Source organism: Vicia villosa, linkage group LG2 (genome assembly GCF_029867415.1).
Source record: "Vicia villosa cultivar HV-30 ecotype Madison, WI linkage group LG2, Vvil1.0, whole genome shotgun sequence".
Lineage (NCBI taxonomy): Eukaryota > Viridiplantae > Streptophyta > Magnoliopsida > Fabales > Fabaceae > Vicia > Vicia villosa.
Window position 1 is genome coordinate 44023437 of NC_081181.1, and position 16803 is coordinate 44040239.

Here is a 16803-nt window from a genome sequence, read left to right on the forward strand (position 1 = left end):
ATGGATAAACCAAATCAAAATAAATCAATTATTTATGGTTCAGTTATAAAACTGAACTGAACCAATGAAAATCAATGTGGTTTGGTTCAGTTCTCGGTTTTAGTTTTTAGAAACCGATGAACCGAACCAATGGATATAATTATGCTCTAAATATTTTATTTCACCCTTCATTAAGCCTAAATATTGTATCGGTCCAACTATTCTCCATCTTTGTTTACACCTCTCTCATTTCAACAAAACACGTATCTAGAACCAAACTCCAAAACATAGATAGTAAAAACCATAAGTCAAAAAAGTTCACTTTCACTAAATTGTTGCTCTCGCTGCCCACCACTACTATTGCTCTCTCCACCAACGTTCAGATATGTTATTGCCCCTTTCTTCGTGTTCAAGTTTTCTTCGTTAATTTTAATTTTTTTTACCTTTTTTTATTTCTTCTTCAACAAAATTCATTATAGTCTTGTTATAAAATAGTTTTGAAGTGTGCTTGAGGTATGAAACATGTTAATTGATGTGTGTGTTGTTGTGTTTTATTTGTTAAGCTTTCAAATCTCTTCCCAATATTTTATATTTGATAGTGAACTTATTTCAAGATGCACTGAAAATCATGTCATTGTTTCGTATGGATTAAGAACAACTTGTAATTTGTTTGAAAAAATAGAGCACGAAATAAATCAAATGAAATGTGTTATTTAAAAATAATAGCATAAAATACACTGAAAAATACGATAGTGGAGAATACACTGATGAATATAATGTTTAGAAAAAAATATTGTAAACCGATCAACTAAACCAAACCAAACCAAACCAAATCGGTTAGTTTAGTTCGATTTCATTTTTAAAAATGTTAAAAATCAAATCAAACTAAACCAACAGAGATATCATCGGTTCGGACTTTTTTTTAACCTAAAACCAGACCAAACCAAATCAATTACACCCTTACCGATATACTCCTCTTTCCAATGTCATGAAGTATGTTGTTGTAGAAATGTAGTGTATTAAAAATTATTATGGAGAGAAAATGTTTATGAGAGAGACAGTGTATTTGTTATTTTCTATCCTCATTAAATTTTATTACTAATGATTATTTTATTTGTTCTCAATTTTTTTAATTATGTTAAAAAATTATTATTATCTTTCGTTACAAGCAAAATAGTAAGTTGTTACTATTTTTTATATAAAAATTAGACTAAATATAAAAAAAAATCATATAATTTAAATATATTTTAAATTGCTTCTATAAATTATAATACTTATAAATAATAATTGAATAAATTTTATTCGTGCATCGCACGAGCAAACATTTAGTAGATCTCGAATTTTACTCTTAAATTGAGCGGGTGTCTACATGGTTATAGTCGAGCATTGTGTCGACATGCTCAATGTGTTCGATTGGGTCATAATTCTCTTGCTTCAACGGTTTTTTGAGGGATTTAAGAATCCCACGGTCAATAATATCTTTTAAGAATGGGTTCTTCTTATGGGTAGACGCGTTTGGTGCTTGGCATCTTGCTTGTCCTTCAAATAGGAGCGGAGTGATGAAGATATCCTAGAGTTGTGATCTTTATGAGAGTAGTGGATATCATTTCTGCCTCCTTAACCATGAGGAAGAGAGTGTCCACTACTACGGAAAACCCATTTAACAGCGGTTGGAAAATACATATAATCATGTGGGTCCAAGCGTTGTTATGTAGAGTGTTATTGTAAATGCGTTACTTACAATCACGGTCTTGGGACCGTTGTTGTATTCAAGAAAACGTGCATAGTATCACAACAATTAGTTAATCCAACCGTTGTGATAGACCTAAAGGTCCCAAGTTCGATTCTCAGCATCAACATTTTGTAATTTATATTATTATGGTCAGCGTTCAATATACAACCACGATTAGATGTTATAACCGCTGTCAAAACTTCCTCTGGTTTAAAAATTCAAGTCTCTGCTATTCAAAATTTTCCCAATTTTTAACCTGTATTTATTATAATCATATTAGAGCATAAAAAACAGCTAACACTGTGCATCAAAAGCCAACATTAATATTTACATCAAACACGAAATATGTTTAAGTCAGAAGTAATATTCACATCAATACACAAAATAAGTCATTAGCAAATCTGAATAAATCAATCAGCAGGACTGTTAAGCATAGTGCGGATATACGCCCAACCTTTACGAAGATCTACAAAGTCCTCAATGGGGAATGATGTTTCGTCGTTAAACATCTACATAATAAAGAGCAAAAATGTGAATATCATGCATGATAATAATTCAATAGTCAACTTATATATAATTTATGTAAATATTTTATGACATATATATCTTATCCCATAAATTAACAATGCCGACAAGGTCAATGTTTAACATGGGTTTCATGACATAATACCCACACTCGTAAGTCTCGGGTTGTTTCCTCATCTATAAATTTAAGCAATAATTACATGAATATAACTACGCATGAATGTAAATGAAAGAAATAGGTAATCAAGCCACTTACATTAGGCAAGAGCCATGTGTGCTTTCTTCTAACATTATGCATGATATTCACTTGTTGCACAACACTGTAGATTGAAAATGAATTAAACATATTACATGATAAACTAATTACAATGTCAAAGAAAATATTAATTTAAAGTTTCATATAAACATACACTTACCAATTAATAATATCTTTCATTTTCCTATCAAGTTTATAATGTAAGGAACACAGTGTAGTTATCGTATTCGTCCTAAACAATATGATGATCAATTGTTAATGACCATTGAATAAACATGAGCATATATATAATTAGTATTTGCTAAAACAAAACTAAATATAGAATACATAAATATCAATTGCAAAAATAAGTCATAGAAAAATGGTGCTAAGTAACATTCTTTTCTTCCCTCATTTAACCGTCTTTTTATGTACTTTTTAATGGATTTTGGATCATTATATGACCATTGGATAAAAAATGGATCCAAGATTTCATAAGTACTCGATTTATTTAAATCAATACAAACACGGTGAATGTACCTAAATGGTTAAAGAAAATTAAAAAATTAAGGGAGGAATTACAAAAAATGATAATGTTCTATAATGACGTGTATATAAACAATTATATACTTATGTGCACCAAACTTGCAATATCCCTACATCCAGCAACTTATATCCACCGAAAAAATCTCTTACATCATCAGGACTGTAATATAAGAACTTCAAATATATGGACAATGTTCGAGCTGGAGCGGTTGCGTTTTATTAATCACCGCAACGCTCAAGTATAACATGGTGATTTCATTTGCGCTAGGGTTCATTAACTCATTATGATTATCTGGAGAGGGGAAGGGGCTGAACAATTACTTCTTTTGGTGCTAGCACGACGTACAACACTTCTACTTGGAGTTTGATCATCATTATCATCACCATCAACATAATGTTGATCTTCATTTGTATGTTTCTCGATGTTTTCACTTAATCTCTACATCATAATATTAAATTAGAACATAAAATAAAATAAGCACAATATATATCATACATTTTCGATAAAACACTAACATCTCAAATAAAGCACATACCGAATATAAATCTTCCAACGTATCAAAAATTTCCATATCTTTCTTCCGCCTTTTTCTCTCCTCTTCTAACATCATCCTTTGTTCTTCTAACTGCTTCTCAACATTCTCAATCTTTTTTCTTTGTGCAATAAATTTCTGGCTTTTTGTGCTTTTTCTTACTGAACCAAAGAATAACCTCATGCCGACACCTTCTCCAACACCACAGACACGCCCACCATGCTCATCTGTTCTGATAGCTTCTACTAGTATATCATGTCATGGTTCTGAAACAAATGTGCCTTCATGGTCCGCCTCAACCAACTTATCCCACACAACATGAGCAACTTACATATATTGTTACCAAAGCATTTAAATGACAAATAACATAAGCAAAAAAATCATACTTACAACTTTGTAGGACACATCCAAGTCTTTATAGAGATCATTCTCATCACATAATTCTACTTCATCTGCCCATATTCCAGAAAGAGCCATCACCAGTTTGGCAGTTTCAGTAGTAAACTCATCTTCTGGCTCAACATCATCAGACCAAGATACATTAAAGCCCTTTTGCCTTGTTTTATATTCCTAATTCGCTTTTAACCTGTTATTAACATAATGAAAAATATATATGATTAGTATGTATAACTCATTAGCATAAAATTATTGGATAAATAAGATTAGTACTAACCTTGAATTCCCCATAACTACGTATCCTTGCAAACTTTTTCCATTGCTTCTTCGATATAAAACTATATCTTATCCATGGACGAGCAAGACCGGTCTTAGACTTCCTAATGTAGTCAGCCGTGAGTTGTGACTTAAATCCCCTCCAACGAGTACCGGCATAAGAGATCCATTTTTTTCAACTTTGACTCATCGGTAAACTCAAAACTCATCTACATTTAAATAAATATATAAGTATGTATTAGAAATTATAGAAAGTGATATCGAATATACGAAAATTATAGTATGTATTACCTTAACGCTTGTCCATATGCTATCTTTGATTTTAACAGGCACTTGTTTCCAATCATCTATCAATATACTGACTTTGCTACGTCTAAGGAACACAACATAACTCTTAAAAGTAGAGTAATGTTCACAATCAACTACTCTGTAGAACGATTCAAACACGATCAGAATTTTGTCACCTGATGAGTTGCGAACTTTTGTGAATTGGGGCATTATTGTGACACCTCTTTGTGATCTTTTCGATTAAGTATCATTTGTTTGAGTTTCATTCGCACAAGTATCATTTGTTTGAGTTTCTTCGCTAGTATCTGAAGAACACGATAAGGTCGACATCTATGTTCAAAAACAACGACAACATGAACAACAACCACAAAAAAAAAACAACAACAACATAAACAACAACCACAACACAAACAACAACCACAACATAAACAATAACAACAACAACAACCACAACAATGACAAATGAAGTTTACTGTAGATGCATGGGGAAAATATTTTACGTACCCTAAACGTGATGACTAAGTAAATGATGAGAATACTTTGTTGGTATTGGTGTTGTCTTCCTGCCTTACGGTAATGACAATATTGTTGTTGTCTTCCTTCTCGACGATGACAACGGTGTTGGTGTACTCTTCCTCTTCGACGTCGACGATCGTGATGGTCTTGTCAACATCCTTGACAATGATGACAAAAATGACAAATACACGGTGAAGAATGGATATTGAAGAGACAAGCTAGGATGAACAATGCTGTTAGGGTTGAAATCGTGTATTGTTTCACAATATTGTTTAGGGTTGTTTCAGAAAGAGCCAAACTAAGAGTGTGATTTCATAAAGAAGCTCTAGAGTTTAATATACCAATACAAATTTTAAATAAAAAATAAAATATATCACAACGGTGAAACTTACCAACTGTAGTCATAACCCTTTAAGTTTTTTATTTAAAAATAAATAAAAAATAAAAGGCACGCCTTAACGTTAAAGGAATAATATATTTGAGGGCGCTGAGGTTTGAACCCATGAAAGCTTGATTGTATCACCACGGTTGGCTCTTCAACCGTTATTATATACTAATAATTTTTAATCAAAAAACTAAAAAAAAAATATGGTAGCGCCTTAGTTTAAAGATGTCACCACGGTGTAGGGAAGAACTGTGATGATTGCGGCGTTGCTGTATGTGCGTTTTGTAGTATTATTCGGGCCTTAGAACGATGATGTTTTGGCAATATAAAGGTTCTCTTGTGTTACTATGTGGCGTCAGCGAGAATCACATTAGGCATAGCCATAAGGGTGCCACATTGTAATACCTCAAGTTGTGTAGTCGCTCATGATAGAGTTTTTTTGTTAATTTTCTTCTATATAAAAGAGTTTTTGGTTCAGGAGGTGTGCACTCTGCTACTGCACCAGATTTCAGTTGTTTGTTATGAGTTTCTTTTCTCCTTGCATCCCGAATGTGGTTTGAAGTTGTTGAAGATTCAAAAACATTTATGGCCCAGGTGCTTTGCACTTGCAGTTGAAGTTGTTTAGAAGTTTAACCTTTGAGTAGTTGCTGAAAAGGTTGGAATGACGATAAGGCTTGAAATGTTTCTCGGCTAATCGGTGGAGGAAATGGAATATAGAGAGATGGAGTGGTTGGAGATGTTATTAGAAGCAGATATTCACCCCGAGTTGCACGGGGGGGGGGGGTGTTAATGAGTGGAGATAGGGACTGGTGTGGTGGTCGCCGACGTAGGGCTTGGCTGCAAAGAGAAACTAGTCAAGTTGATTTGGAAACTACCATTACATCGATCTGATTAGTAGACAAGAACGGTTATTGCGGGGCATTAGAGGAGTTTGTCGTGGATTTTTGTGAGAATCAAGAAATGATTCCCATAGACGGTGCCATTATTCTGGTGTAGAACAGAAATTTGGTGAGGTGATAATGAAAGTCATCGTAAAAGCTCTTCGGTACAGCAACAAGAGTCTTCGGTGGACAGATGAAGGGTGTATCAGAAAATTTAGCACTTCAACGTTCAAATCAGTGAGGTCGAAGAGATGTAACTTATAAGAATGAATGAAATTGTATTATAGCTTGGCGCGTGGTCGCATTTATGTATGAGTAATAGTTAAAACTGTCCACAATAAATGTGGTGTGTAATATGGGAGGCCGTTGGATTCATTTCAACGGATGCGATGAGTGTAGCGTCGAATTCTAGTATATGACCTCTTGGCGAAGGTTTATCTCTACATCATCTTTATCATCTTTATGCAGACAAAATTTTAGATTTAATCTTTGAATTGAGGAGGTTTCATTGAATCATTTGATCGGTATAGAACGGTAATAATAACTAGTTTCAGTGAAAATAATAACTAACTAACTATATTTAACTATCTAATATGAGAATATATTTATTTTTTAAAAAAAAAAACATATTTAAAAAGAAACTGCACACCTCATTTAGTCCTCTCGGTATTTTACAAATTATGCCAGTGAAGTGGTTTAAAAATGATAATCAATAAGTCCTAGTGAAGCTAGTAATTTCTCTCTGTCTTATATAATTTAATTCATATAAAAACAAAAGTGAATTCTAAGAAGAACCATAGAAATTGCAAATCTATGACCCCAGCTCCATTCGCCAATCATGACATTCCATACACAAAAGTCCAAACCTGGCCGTTTCACTCGGACTCTTCTCTTACAAATCATGATAAAAACATTATATTATAATAATACAAATTTTCAAACCAAACACTTAAAAAAATTCACAAAAACAAACCTTTGAAATTGATGATATTTATAAGGTTGTTTTCACACTAGACCTCTCTGCCAACACATCTAGACAACAATGGATGCAACACAAAAAGAGAAAATCTATGTTGCTATTGGTGATGATGCACAAGATGGATTCAATACTTTAAATTGGGCTCTTAAGAAATGGAATTCTCATCCAATTTCCATTGTTATTCTTCATGTGACTCATAGCATTTCTAAGGATTATGTTTATACACCATGTAAGTTTTTGGTTTGTTTTTTTTGAAATTCAATTGGGTTTAGCTTAATTTTGTGAATTTTTTTTCTTGTAGTTGGAAAACTTCCAGCAAGATCTTTGAATGATGAGAAACTTGAAGCTCTAAGAAAAGATGAGAAAGAGAGAATCAAGAAGCTCTTTTCCAAGTATATTGCTTTTTGTGGCAAGGTATGTTTATCTTAGTATTTTCAATTACAAAATTCAATTTCTCATATCACAACAAATAAAAATAGAAAATGTTTTTCGAATCAAACCGAGTTTAAAATATAGCTGGCCGATATATTTCAGGTGTCTGCAGAAATTCTTGAAATCGAGAAATTTGACGAATCAATGCAGAAACAAATCATAGATATGATAAACGATTTAGAAATAACCAAATTGGTCATGGGATTTTCATTCATGAAGTCTTCTTTGTATGTATTCTTCATTTTTTTTCTTGAAAAATTCTATAAAAACAATATTTTTATTTAATATTTCCTTTTGTTAATTTTTAATTAGGAAATCAAAAGGTGCTATTAGTGGATTATTCTATGTTCATCAACACAAACCTAGTTCATGTGAATTATTCATTATATGTGGTGGGAAGCAAGTTTTTCTAAGGGGAAACAATGATGAGAAAATCATGGAAGATGATAGTGGAGTAATGGTTGCAAAAATGAAAGATAAGGTAACTTTTAAAGATTGGTTAGACAAAATGTTTAGTGACAAAACAAGTGATTATTCTCAGAATAGACTAAGTGCTTCTCCTTCATCAATCAATTTGGTTCAAAATCAATGGGAGTTTTATCTTCAAGATATAGAAAATTATTATCAAGAATTGTTGTCATCTTCAAATTTGGAGGAAGGAATTTATGTGCAGGAGAATGATGACTTACACGTTGGTACAAAAATTGAGCCACTTGTCACTGAATTGAACAATTCTAATAAGGTAATTCTATAAACAATAGATGGATATTTTGAATAAAATATGTGGACATTGATTAATGTTGATATTGTTTTGTTCTGTTTGTTTGTTTGTTTGTTCTTGAGAGTTGTTAGATCATTGGTTTCCCTTTACAGTTGTATGAAATTTGATAAAATTTAGGATGTGTTTGGACACTATTTTTGTTTTCTGAAAGTCAAAATTAGCCATCACATTTAAGTGATTTTAATATTTAAGTGATTTAGCTCACAGGGAATGGAATTGAAATGCATTGTCAAATCTCAATTTTGTCCTAAATATGTGATTAGCTGTCCAATGTCCATTTTTTTCTTTTGGATACCAAATGTTTGACATTTCATACCTTTAATTATTTCAAATCATGACTTTTGTAAGGTTATGTATTTAATTTATTGACCATAATATTGTTTGATTTTTCTCGCATACAGAATACTGCAGAAAAAATTGAGATCTTACGCAAAACCATCGAGTTGAAGAGAAAAGAGACTAAGGAAAATATAGAAAGGCGCACAAAAGCTGAATGGGCAATTAGCTTATGCAATAGCAGGGTAATGATAATAGACGTGTCCGGTGTCTAACATCAAGTGATATAATTATGTTCAATTAATTTTTTTTTAATACTTTTATCATTGTCAACATATTTGTACTATCTTAGTTTGTAGATGTGTAGCATTTTTATTGGTGTCAAATTGCTCGCCAACTATCACACCTTTGAACTTGAATTCTTTAAAATAAATTGACTTTAGTGATTCTTGTTAACTACTTGAGTGTAACCAACTTGGAGACACTTAAATTTTTTTCATACATGCTATAATAATTAATTATGGTATATTTTTAGGCTGAAGAACTTGAAGGTAGAATAAGGCAAGAAGTGAGTACAAAGGAGAACCTAAACAAGGAACTGCATATAGAGAAAGAGCAAAGAGAAGAAATGAGAACAGAGATAATAGAGAGAAAACAAAGAATGAATTCATTAATCGAGCTTCAGTCAGAACTATCAAACAAGCTTCAAATTTCAACAATATCAAGATCAAGAGCAGAGACACATGTAGAGAGAGCAGTGAGGGAGAGAACTGACATGGTGAGGGAGATTGAGGAGTTGAGGAAGCAGAGGGACGTATTGAATCGAAGGATCGAGTTTTGTAAGCAGAAAGATGCCATAGGTATGGCAGCGAGGTTGAGTGACAATGGTGGGAATGGCACGAGTTCCGGGATGAGAGAATATAGTGAGGAGGAGTTGAGGTTGGCAACTGATAACTTTTCAGAGCGGTTGAGGTTGAAGTGCGGTCGAGAATGGACTAATGTGTATAGAGGGCGGTTTAACCACTCCACCGTTGCGATTAAGATAATGTCTTCTTTTGCTTCTTTGTCTCGAAAGGATTTTCAATCTAAGGTAATTAAAATTTGAACTTGTTTTAACTATTTCTACTTTCTTTTAGCTTAGATTTACTAACTACTAATGCATTTTAGGTGAGGTTTCTTGGTGATATTAGACACCCACATCTAGTTGCTGTGGTGGGCTTTTGCTGCGAGCCGAAATGCGTAGTTTTTGAATACATGGGTAATGGGAGCTTACAAGACATGTTGTTTACCAAAAGAAGAAATAGAGGCTTACGTTGGCACGATCGAATACGAATTGCAACAGAAGTTTGCTCGGGCCTGGGCTTTCTGAATTCATCTCAACAAAGGTCTGTTACTCATTGTCATTTGAGCCCGGGACATGTCCTCCTAGACCGTAATTTAGTCGCAAAAATCACAGGCTTTGGGCTTCAAGAGTGTAACGATGACAACATTGAATGCAATGTCGAGTCAGATTTACATGTCGAAGGGGTTTTATTGATGCAACTTTTAACTGGAAGAAATTGGGCCGAGCCAATTGAGGAGCTCATGACAATGAACATGGATAGAGAAACATTGGTTAACATTCTTGATGACATGGCAGGACAATGGCCATTGGATCTAGCAAAAGAACTTCTGAACCTGGCTATGATTTGCATGTCCATGAAAAGCAAACCTAGCCCAAATCTAAGTATTGCAAAGGTCATAGAAGAACTCAATCAGATAAGAAGAAAGGGTGATGAAATAGTTGCAAAAGAAGATAGAAAGATAACCATTGGTGGATGTGTAGATAGAGAAGGCTCTAGTGATGTGCCTAGTGTTTTCCTTTGCCCTATACAACAGGTTAGTCTATTGATCCTTTCATTATTTTTCAGTTTTTTTTTTAAAAGTTCGATATTCAGTCTTGTGACCGACTAATCTAAGGAGATCAATCTCACCGTTCACTAGCGGAAGGTCATTTAAAGCCAGAGTAAAACTCTGTATAGAATGGCCCAACACAGAGATTGTTAGCACCTAACGAGATTCAAACCTGAGATCTTGAGATAAACAGACTCAGAGGATCCAAGCTTAGATTATGCACTAGATGTTCGATTCTATCTTATCTTAATGAAGTAACATTTTTATGATGTTTGGAACACAGGAGGTAATGAAAAATCCACATGTGGCAGCAGATGGATTTTCTTATGAGCTAGAAGCAATAGAACAGTGGTTGCATTCAGGACATGATACATCACCAATGACAAACTTAAGGCTCAAACACACATCCCTTACACCAAATTACACCCTCCGTTCCTTTCTTGAAGAATGGCAGAGCAACAAATCAGCTAAAATTGAAAATTAATACCAATTCATTTTTTGTTTCATTGGATTTTGTACAGTCAAAAAATTCAGAACTGTGATTAATATTTCAAAGCTTTCTCCAATTTAATGTTTCTGTAACTACATTAATATTACAATGTACACATTTACCTTTTTCTTCATGATCTGCAATATCTTCTAAGCTCTTAGGAGTGACATTTTTTCTTTTAAGTGTTACAATGATGTCCAAGTATATTATACTCCTAAACACTTTAACCAACAGCAACACCATGCAAGTTTCTTCGGCAGCGAGTATTCAGATTGCAGTGAGGCATCTGCCGCAATGTCTTCAGCTTTCGACCATACATACACTCCTCGTTCTTGTTTACTTCCCGGGACAGTGTTGTCCAGTAGAAATGCCACCAATAGTGTAACCACCATGTTCATGGACATAAGAGCATTGATGGCGAAATCAAGCTGGTAAGTTTTGGACAAAGAAAATGACAACTTAGCTCATCTTCATCAACTTATCTCACTTTAGTCTAAACAAATTTTTAAGTAATATTATGACATGTCTGAGAAAATAAAATATGATTCGACGTGACTTACTTGTTTAAGGCCGGAATGGAATGGCCCACTTGATGCTGCCGCATAAGGAACCAGATAACTAGGCAGTATAAGACTCGACTCTGGTTGGTATTGTTGAAAATAAGATGGAATGGACATACCAAGGAACAACGCAACGCCAACGATTGTCATGTTCCTGAAGCTTGCTGATTGACCATACTGTAAAGTCGATAGGCCCAATGTCACTGTAAGAGCCCACATGAAACACAGTACAGCAGCAGCCAAAGCTTGTGGAATTGAAGCAAGAAGAGCACCCACTTTTCCTACACAAATACAATGTATTGTCAATTGTGGATCACGGAAAATAGTGGTTTGTTTGAATTCTTCTAAACTAAAGTGTGATAGAGTTGCCATAGCTGCTATCTGCACTTATGACTGAGACATAAAGTAGGTAAGAGTCGTATTTTGAGGACAAAAAATGCACCAAAACGAAACTAGTGCGCATCCTCAGATCCTCTCCACCAACGAATGCAAGAAAATGGAGAGAAATGAAAGATGAACGTTCGACCGGTTAACAGTTTTGAAATGAACTAAGGATTTTTTTTACCAAGTGTTTGTTGCTTTACCTATAAATGAGAAAATGATCAAGAAAACTGCTCCAAGTTCCACTACCTTCCTACTTGCCACCTTTGTGATGTTAATTGTGTGCACATTTTCTGTCAAAGTCGTTGAACCAGTACCTGAACCCCAAAGACCGGCCAATATACTACAGAAACCCTCCATTGCAATACCTCGACTCACAACTCCTCGAGTTGGAGGCCTCGAATTAACTTGAAGAGACGCGGTACGATAAGTTCCAACCTGAAAAAAAGGATAAACCAATGACTCAGAGTTCTGGATATGCCACTAGATGTGATCCTTACTTTCAAAATGAAAATCCATCTAAAAATTTAAATATGATACTTACTGAATCTACAGAGGCGACGAGTGACACTATGACCATGATTATGGAAGTCCTGAAGTGGAAAATAGGAAAACCCCATTGTAAAGGGTAAGGAATTCTGAGCCATGCAGCAGTAGACAACGCATCGGAAACATCAGTCCTGCAATGTTGAATGGTATATGCATGCTTTCTACACGCATCTGTAAGAACGTTTGAACTCGGTATATCGGGATTGCATCCTTTGTAATTATATACACCCCCGGCTGTTAAAAAGGATGCGTATATCCAAACTATTGTTACACTCAATGGAACCTACAAGTATTAAAAAGTAATTTGTGAAAGTTTGTTATTATAGTTATAGCTACATACTCTAAATATAAAATGAAGAAAAATTGTCTTAATGTAAGATACTTACAGCATAAACTCGAAATAAATGGCGTCCGAAGATAGATATTCCTCGGAGATACTTCAAACAAGACAAAAAGAAGAAATAATGAGTTTCTGAACATAAAATAATTTAATAAAGTTCCGAATCCCGTGACCTGTTTATAAATGAAGAAGTAACTTTAGAATCGGTGATTGGTGTTGCTGCATTACTCACCAGAGTGAATAATAGAACCAGTGCTATTTGTGGAACAGAAATTTCCAAGCATATGCCGGCTTGTTGAAAACCGTAACTGAAGAATGCTAAGCCTACCGCAGCAACAGTTGGTGCAACCACAACTGGGTTGATTAACCTACAACAAATGGTAAAATCGTAAAGAATTGATATTCAAGACTGAAAACGTGATAACTATGTTTTGATAAAAGTTCAGTATTTCGTATCGCTTCATTGACCAATATCATGCATCTCTTTATCTCACATATTAATGTGCGCACATCGTAAATTTTCAACGAGGTAGCAAAACATCATGATCATACTAATGCAATATATAAATTTACTAAATTGAACACATGAAGACGAATATTTATGGTGGATAGAATGAAGATATGGCGTAAAACTTCTTGTTACCTGAGTAAAATAGACATCAAGCCACTAAATCCCAAGATACATTGGAATATTGAACCAACAATTATAGCACCTTGGAGTTCTCTCATTATGTGCCTAAATTTCTGCAATTGAAATAGTCAAAATTAAGCGCCTCGAGTGTTTTTGATAAATTAAGATTTTCCGTTATTTAATGAAGTAAGAACTTACATGTTCTGTAAGATTCCGATATTCTTGAGCATTAATAATGACTAACGCCGGTGCTAAATACACAAATGAGCTCCCTTGAACTAAAGGCAGTCGGGTGCCGAAGTAAACGTGAAGTATAGTTGTGATGCCAGAAAGAAACAACATTGTAGAAATTACAGTAGCAGTATCCTTCTGTCATCAGTGATTAACAAAAGAGTAAATAGATAAAATATGAAAAACGATTGATTATCGTAGAGGTTAATAAGCTTACATCTGTTCCGCCCATGACCGGTACCATGATTAATGGGATCAGTACAAGTGAGCCAGCCAATGATAGATAGTGTTGTAAGCCATAATAGATAAGAGATACTGCAGTTGAAGATACAAAAGTGTAAGTAAAGAATATCAGAATCAAATCAATTCAAACAAAACTACTTTCAAACCATCCAAAATTAGCATTCTAAAATATAAAATATGAACATAAATCATGTAAGAGACAATTGAAATTCATAACCAATAGATAAACAATGAACATAAACTAACCGAAACCCGGATTTTCCGTAAGTCCACACTTCAATTCTGATGGTCCCTTCCATTCACCATCCACAGGTTCCACTCCTTCTTCATCATACAAATTAACCTTAACTTCATCATGTAACACATTCTCCTCCTCATCCTTTTCCTCTGTCACAGGAGCAACAGCAGATACTCCTACTCCATGACCATTCCCACCATTCCCTCTAAAACCAACTTTCCTTTCACCCTCAGTCTCATTCTCCTTTCTCACATTCTCTTCCAAACCAACTCCACCATGTGAAGCTGGCTCGATCTCAACACCCCTATTGTCTCTCATCCTCCCCAAAACCGGATCTATCTCTATTTTAGGAGAAGATGAAGACCCTCTTCCCCTCTGTTGAAAAGACTCAAACTTTTCACTTCCACTAGTCCCTGCTTCAGCTGAATAATCAGAAACAAAGCCAGTCCTCTTGGCCCATGAACGTAAATCTCTTGGGTTGCGATCAGTTTTTGGAACAAAAGGTCCCACTTTGGGTTCAACATTGGCACCTCTTTTGTTTGGTGATTCTGAGTTCAACCCAGTTTCCATTGACACTTTTTGAAATCAACCCAAATGTTTTGAAATGAATAAAGATAAGATTTTTATAGAAAAAAGAGTAGAAGCTGTAGTGAGAGTTGAGAAGGTGAATACATACATACATTACATACAGTACAAGCTTCTTTTAGCAGGTGAAAGTGATGGGTGAAGAAGGGTAAGAGTGGATTTACGAAAATGACCCTGGAGTATGGCCGTTGGTTGCAGTGATTTGTGAAATTCAAGCTTCTCTTACCTCATCATCACTTTCTCCATTCTCTTTGTTTCTCTGTCACGCTTCCTTAACTACATCTTTTTAATGTTAAATTAGTTACAATGTTACATTATGTTGTCTTTTTTTTTTTTTTTGTCTTTATTTTAACTTATCCAACTCTTTACTATTTTTTTATTTTAGTTTTGATCTCTCATGTTAAAATTTACCTTTTAATTTTGTTTCATAATTATAAATCTCTTTTAATTAGTATTTAACTTTTTCAATTAAAATGAAAGATGTAAAATTGGAGAAAAATGAATAAATATATAATTAAGTTATAAATTACTTAAATTAGATTATAAAAAAATTATATATATATATATATATATATATATATATATATATATATATATATATATATATATATATATATATATATATATATATATATATATATATATATATATATGGGGATGTATCAGGTAGGAGGAATTTTTAAATAAGAGATAAGACCATTGAATCCTAACTATTGGATTAATCAAGAGAGAGAAATTAAATTATTAATTAAAATATTAATATAATTATTATTTCTCTCTCTTGATTAATCTAATGATTAGCATTGAATGCTCTTATCTCTTATTTAAAAACCAACATTCCCTATATATATATATATATATATATATATATATATATATATATATATATATATATATATATATATATATATATATATATATATATATATATATATATATATATATATATATATATAAGTGACGAAATAATATTACAAATCATATCTATTCTTAAATATATGAGTTTTTAAGTTGTATATAAATCAAACACTATTAGATCAAAATATATAAGAATAATGTGTAAAAGTGGTGGATTTAATTTTTAAATTTTTTTTTTTATATAAAGATGGAAAACTTTTAGAGTATTTGAAAGTCTAATTTGGAGAAACATAAAAATAAAAAAAAATAAAGAAAATTAATGTATGAAGTAGTATTTATTAAAAGAAAAAAAAAACTACCTTACTCTATTTTGAAATGGACCTCACTCAAGTGTTTGAGGGGATCCAAACTCATTTTATTTAACTTCGAATATGTTATGTTAACCATGAGTGAAGTAGAATGGTTAGTTTGTGATTTTCATTAAACACAATGGACAATAGATTATGTACCAAACTTATCTTATTTAACTTCAAATATTTTATGTTAACCATGAGTGAAATAGAATGGTTAGTTTGTGATTTTTCACAAAATACAAAGGACAATAGATTATGTGAAAAACATTTTTATGAAATATTATAGGGCATAAATAAATTTTGTTCATGTTTAATTCATTTTATTTTTCTAAGCTCTTTTTATTCTTAATTATTAGACTCATATTTTTTATTTGTAGCCCCTTAATTTAAGATTATCTTTAACTTTACACATGCATTGATGATTTTTTTATACAAAAATACTCGTATTGAATTTATAATTGAAATACGTGAAAATATTGTTTCTCTTATTTTAGATGATGTTTAAAATGAAGGATCTATTAAATCCCTCATCTGTGTACTACCAATAATATGCCTTTAGATATATCAAAAGTAATTTAAGGGTTGAGATTTCATTAAAAAAAAAACAGCAACACAAATGCCATCTCCCACTCAATTCTCGCTTATCTTTTTCTTCCAAAAAGAAACGGTTAATTTTCATTATAACTGTTTT

At 33.0% G+C, this 16803-nt stretch overlaps 2 protein-coding genes across 3 annotated transcripts; one reads left to right on the forward strand and one right to left on the reverse strand.

Moving 5' to 3' along the window:
- Positions 1-7193: 7193 nt before the first annotated feature.
- LOC131650295 (putative U-box domain-containing protein 50) lies at positions 7194-11271 on the forward strand. Of its 2 annotated transcripts, XM_058920007.1 has the most exons (8): positions 7194-7500; positions 7573-7685; positions 7806-7930; positions 8016-8445; positions 8886-9005; positions 9296-9850; positions 9928-10638; positions 10937-11271. In XM_058920007.1, exons 1-8 carry the CDS (start codon positions 7335-7337, stop codon positions 11135-11137), a joined length of 2421 nt encoding a protein of 806 aa, XP_058775990.1. In that variant the 5' UTR covers positions 7194-7334; the 3' UTR covers positions 11138-11271. The 2 variants fall into 2 exon arrangements, with proteins under 2 accessions (XP_058775990.1, XP_058775991.1); XM_058920008.1 differs by lacking the exon at positions 7806-7930 and having other exon boundaries at positions 7362-7500.
- A 73-nt stretch (positions 11272-11344) lies between these two features.
- On the reverse strand, positions 11345-15156 carry LOC131650296 (nucleobase-ascorbate transporter 11). Its single transcript, XM_058920010.1, has 10 exons — positions 14325-15156; positions 14053-14150; positions 13803-13973; positions 13617-13717; positions 13206-13341; positions 13020-13070; positions 12629-12916; positions 12288-12522; positions 11704-11984; positions 11345-11571 (listed from the first exon to the last, which is right to left on the reverse strand). The coding sequence occupies exons 1-10, from the start codon at positions 14884-14886 to the stop codon at positions 11350-11352; spliced, it is 2145 nt and encodes a 714-aa protein (XP_058775993.1). The 5' UTR covers positions 14887-15156; the 3' UTR covers positions 11345-11349.
- Positions 15157-16803: the final 1647 nt, after the last annotated feature.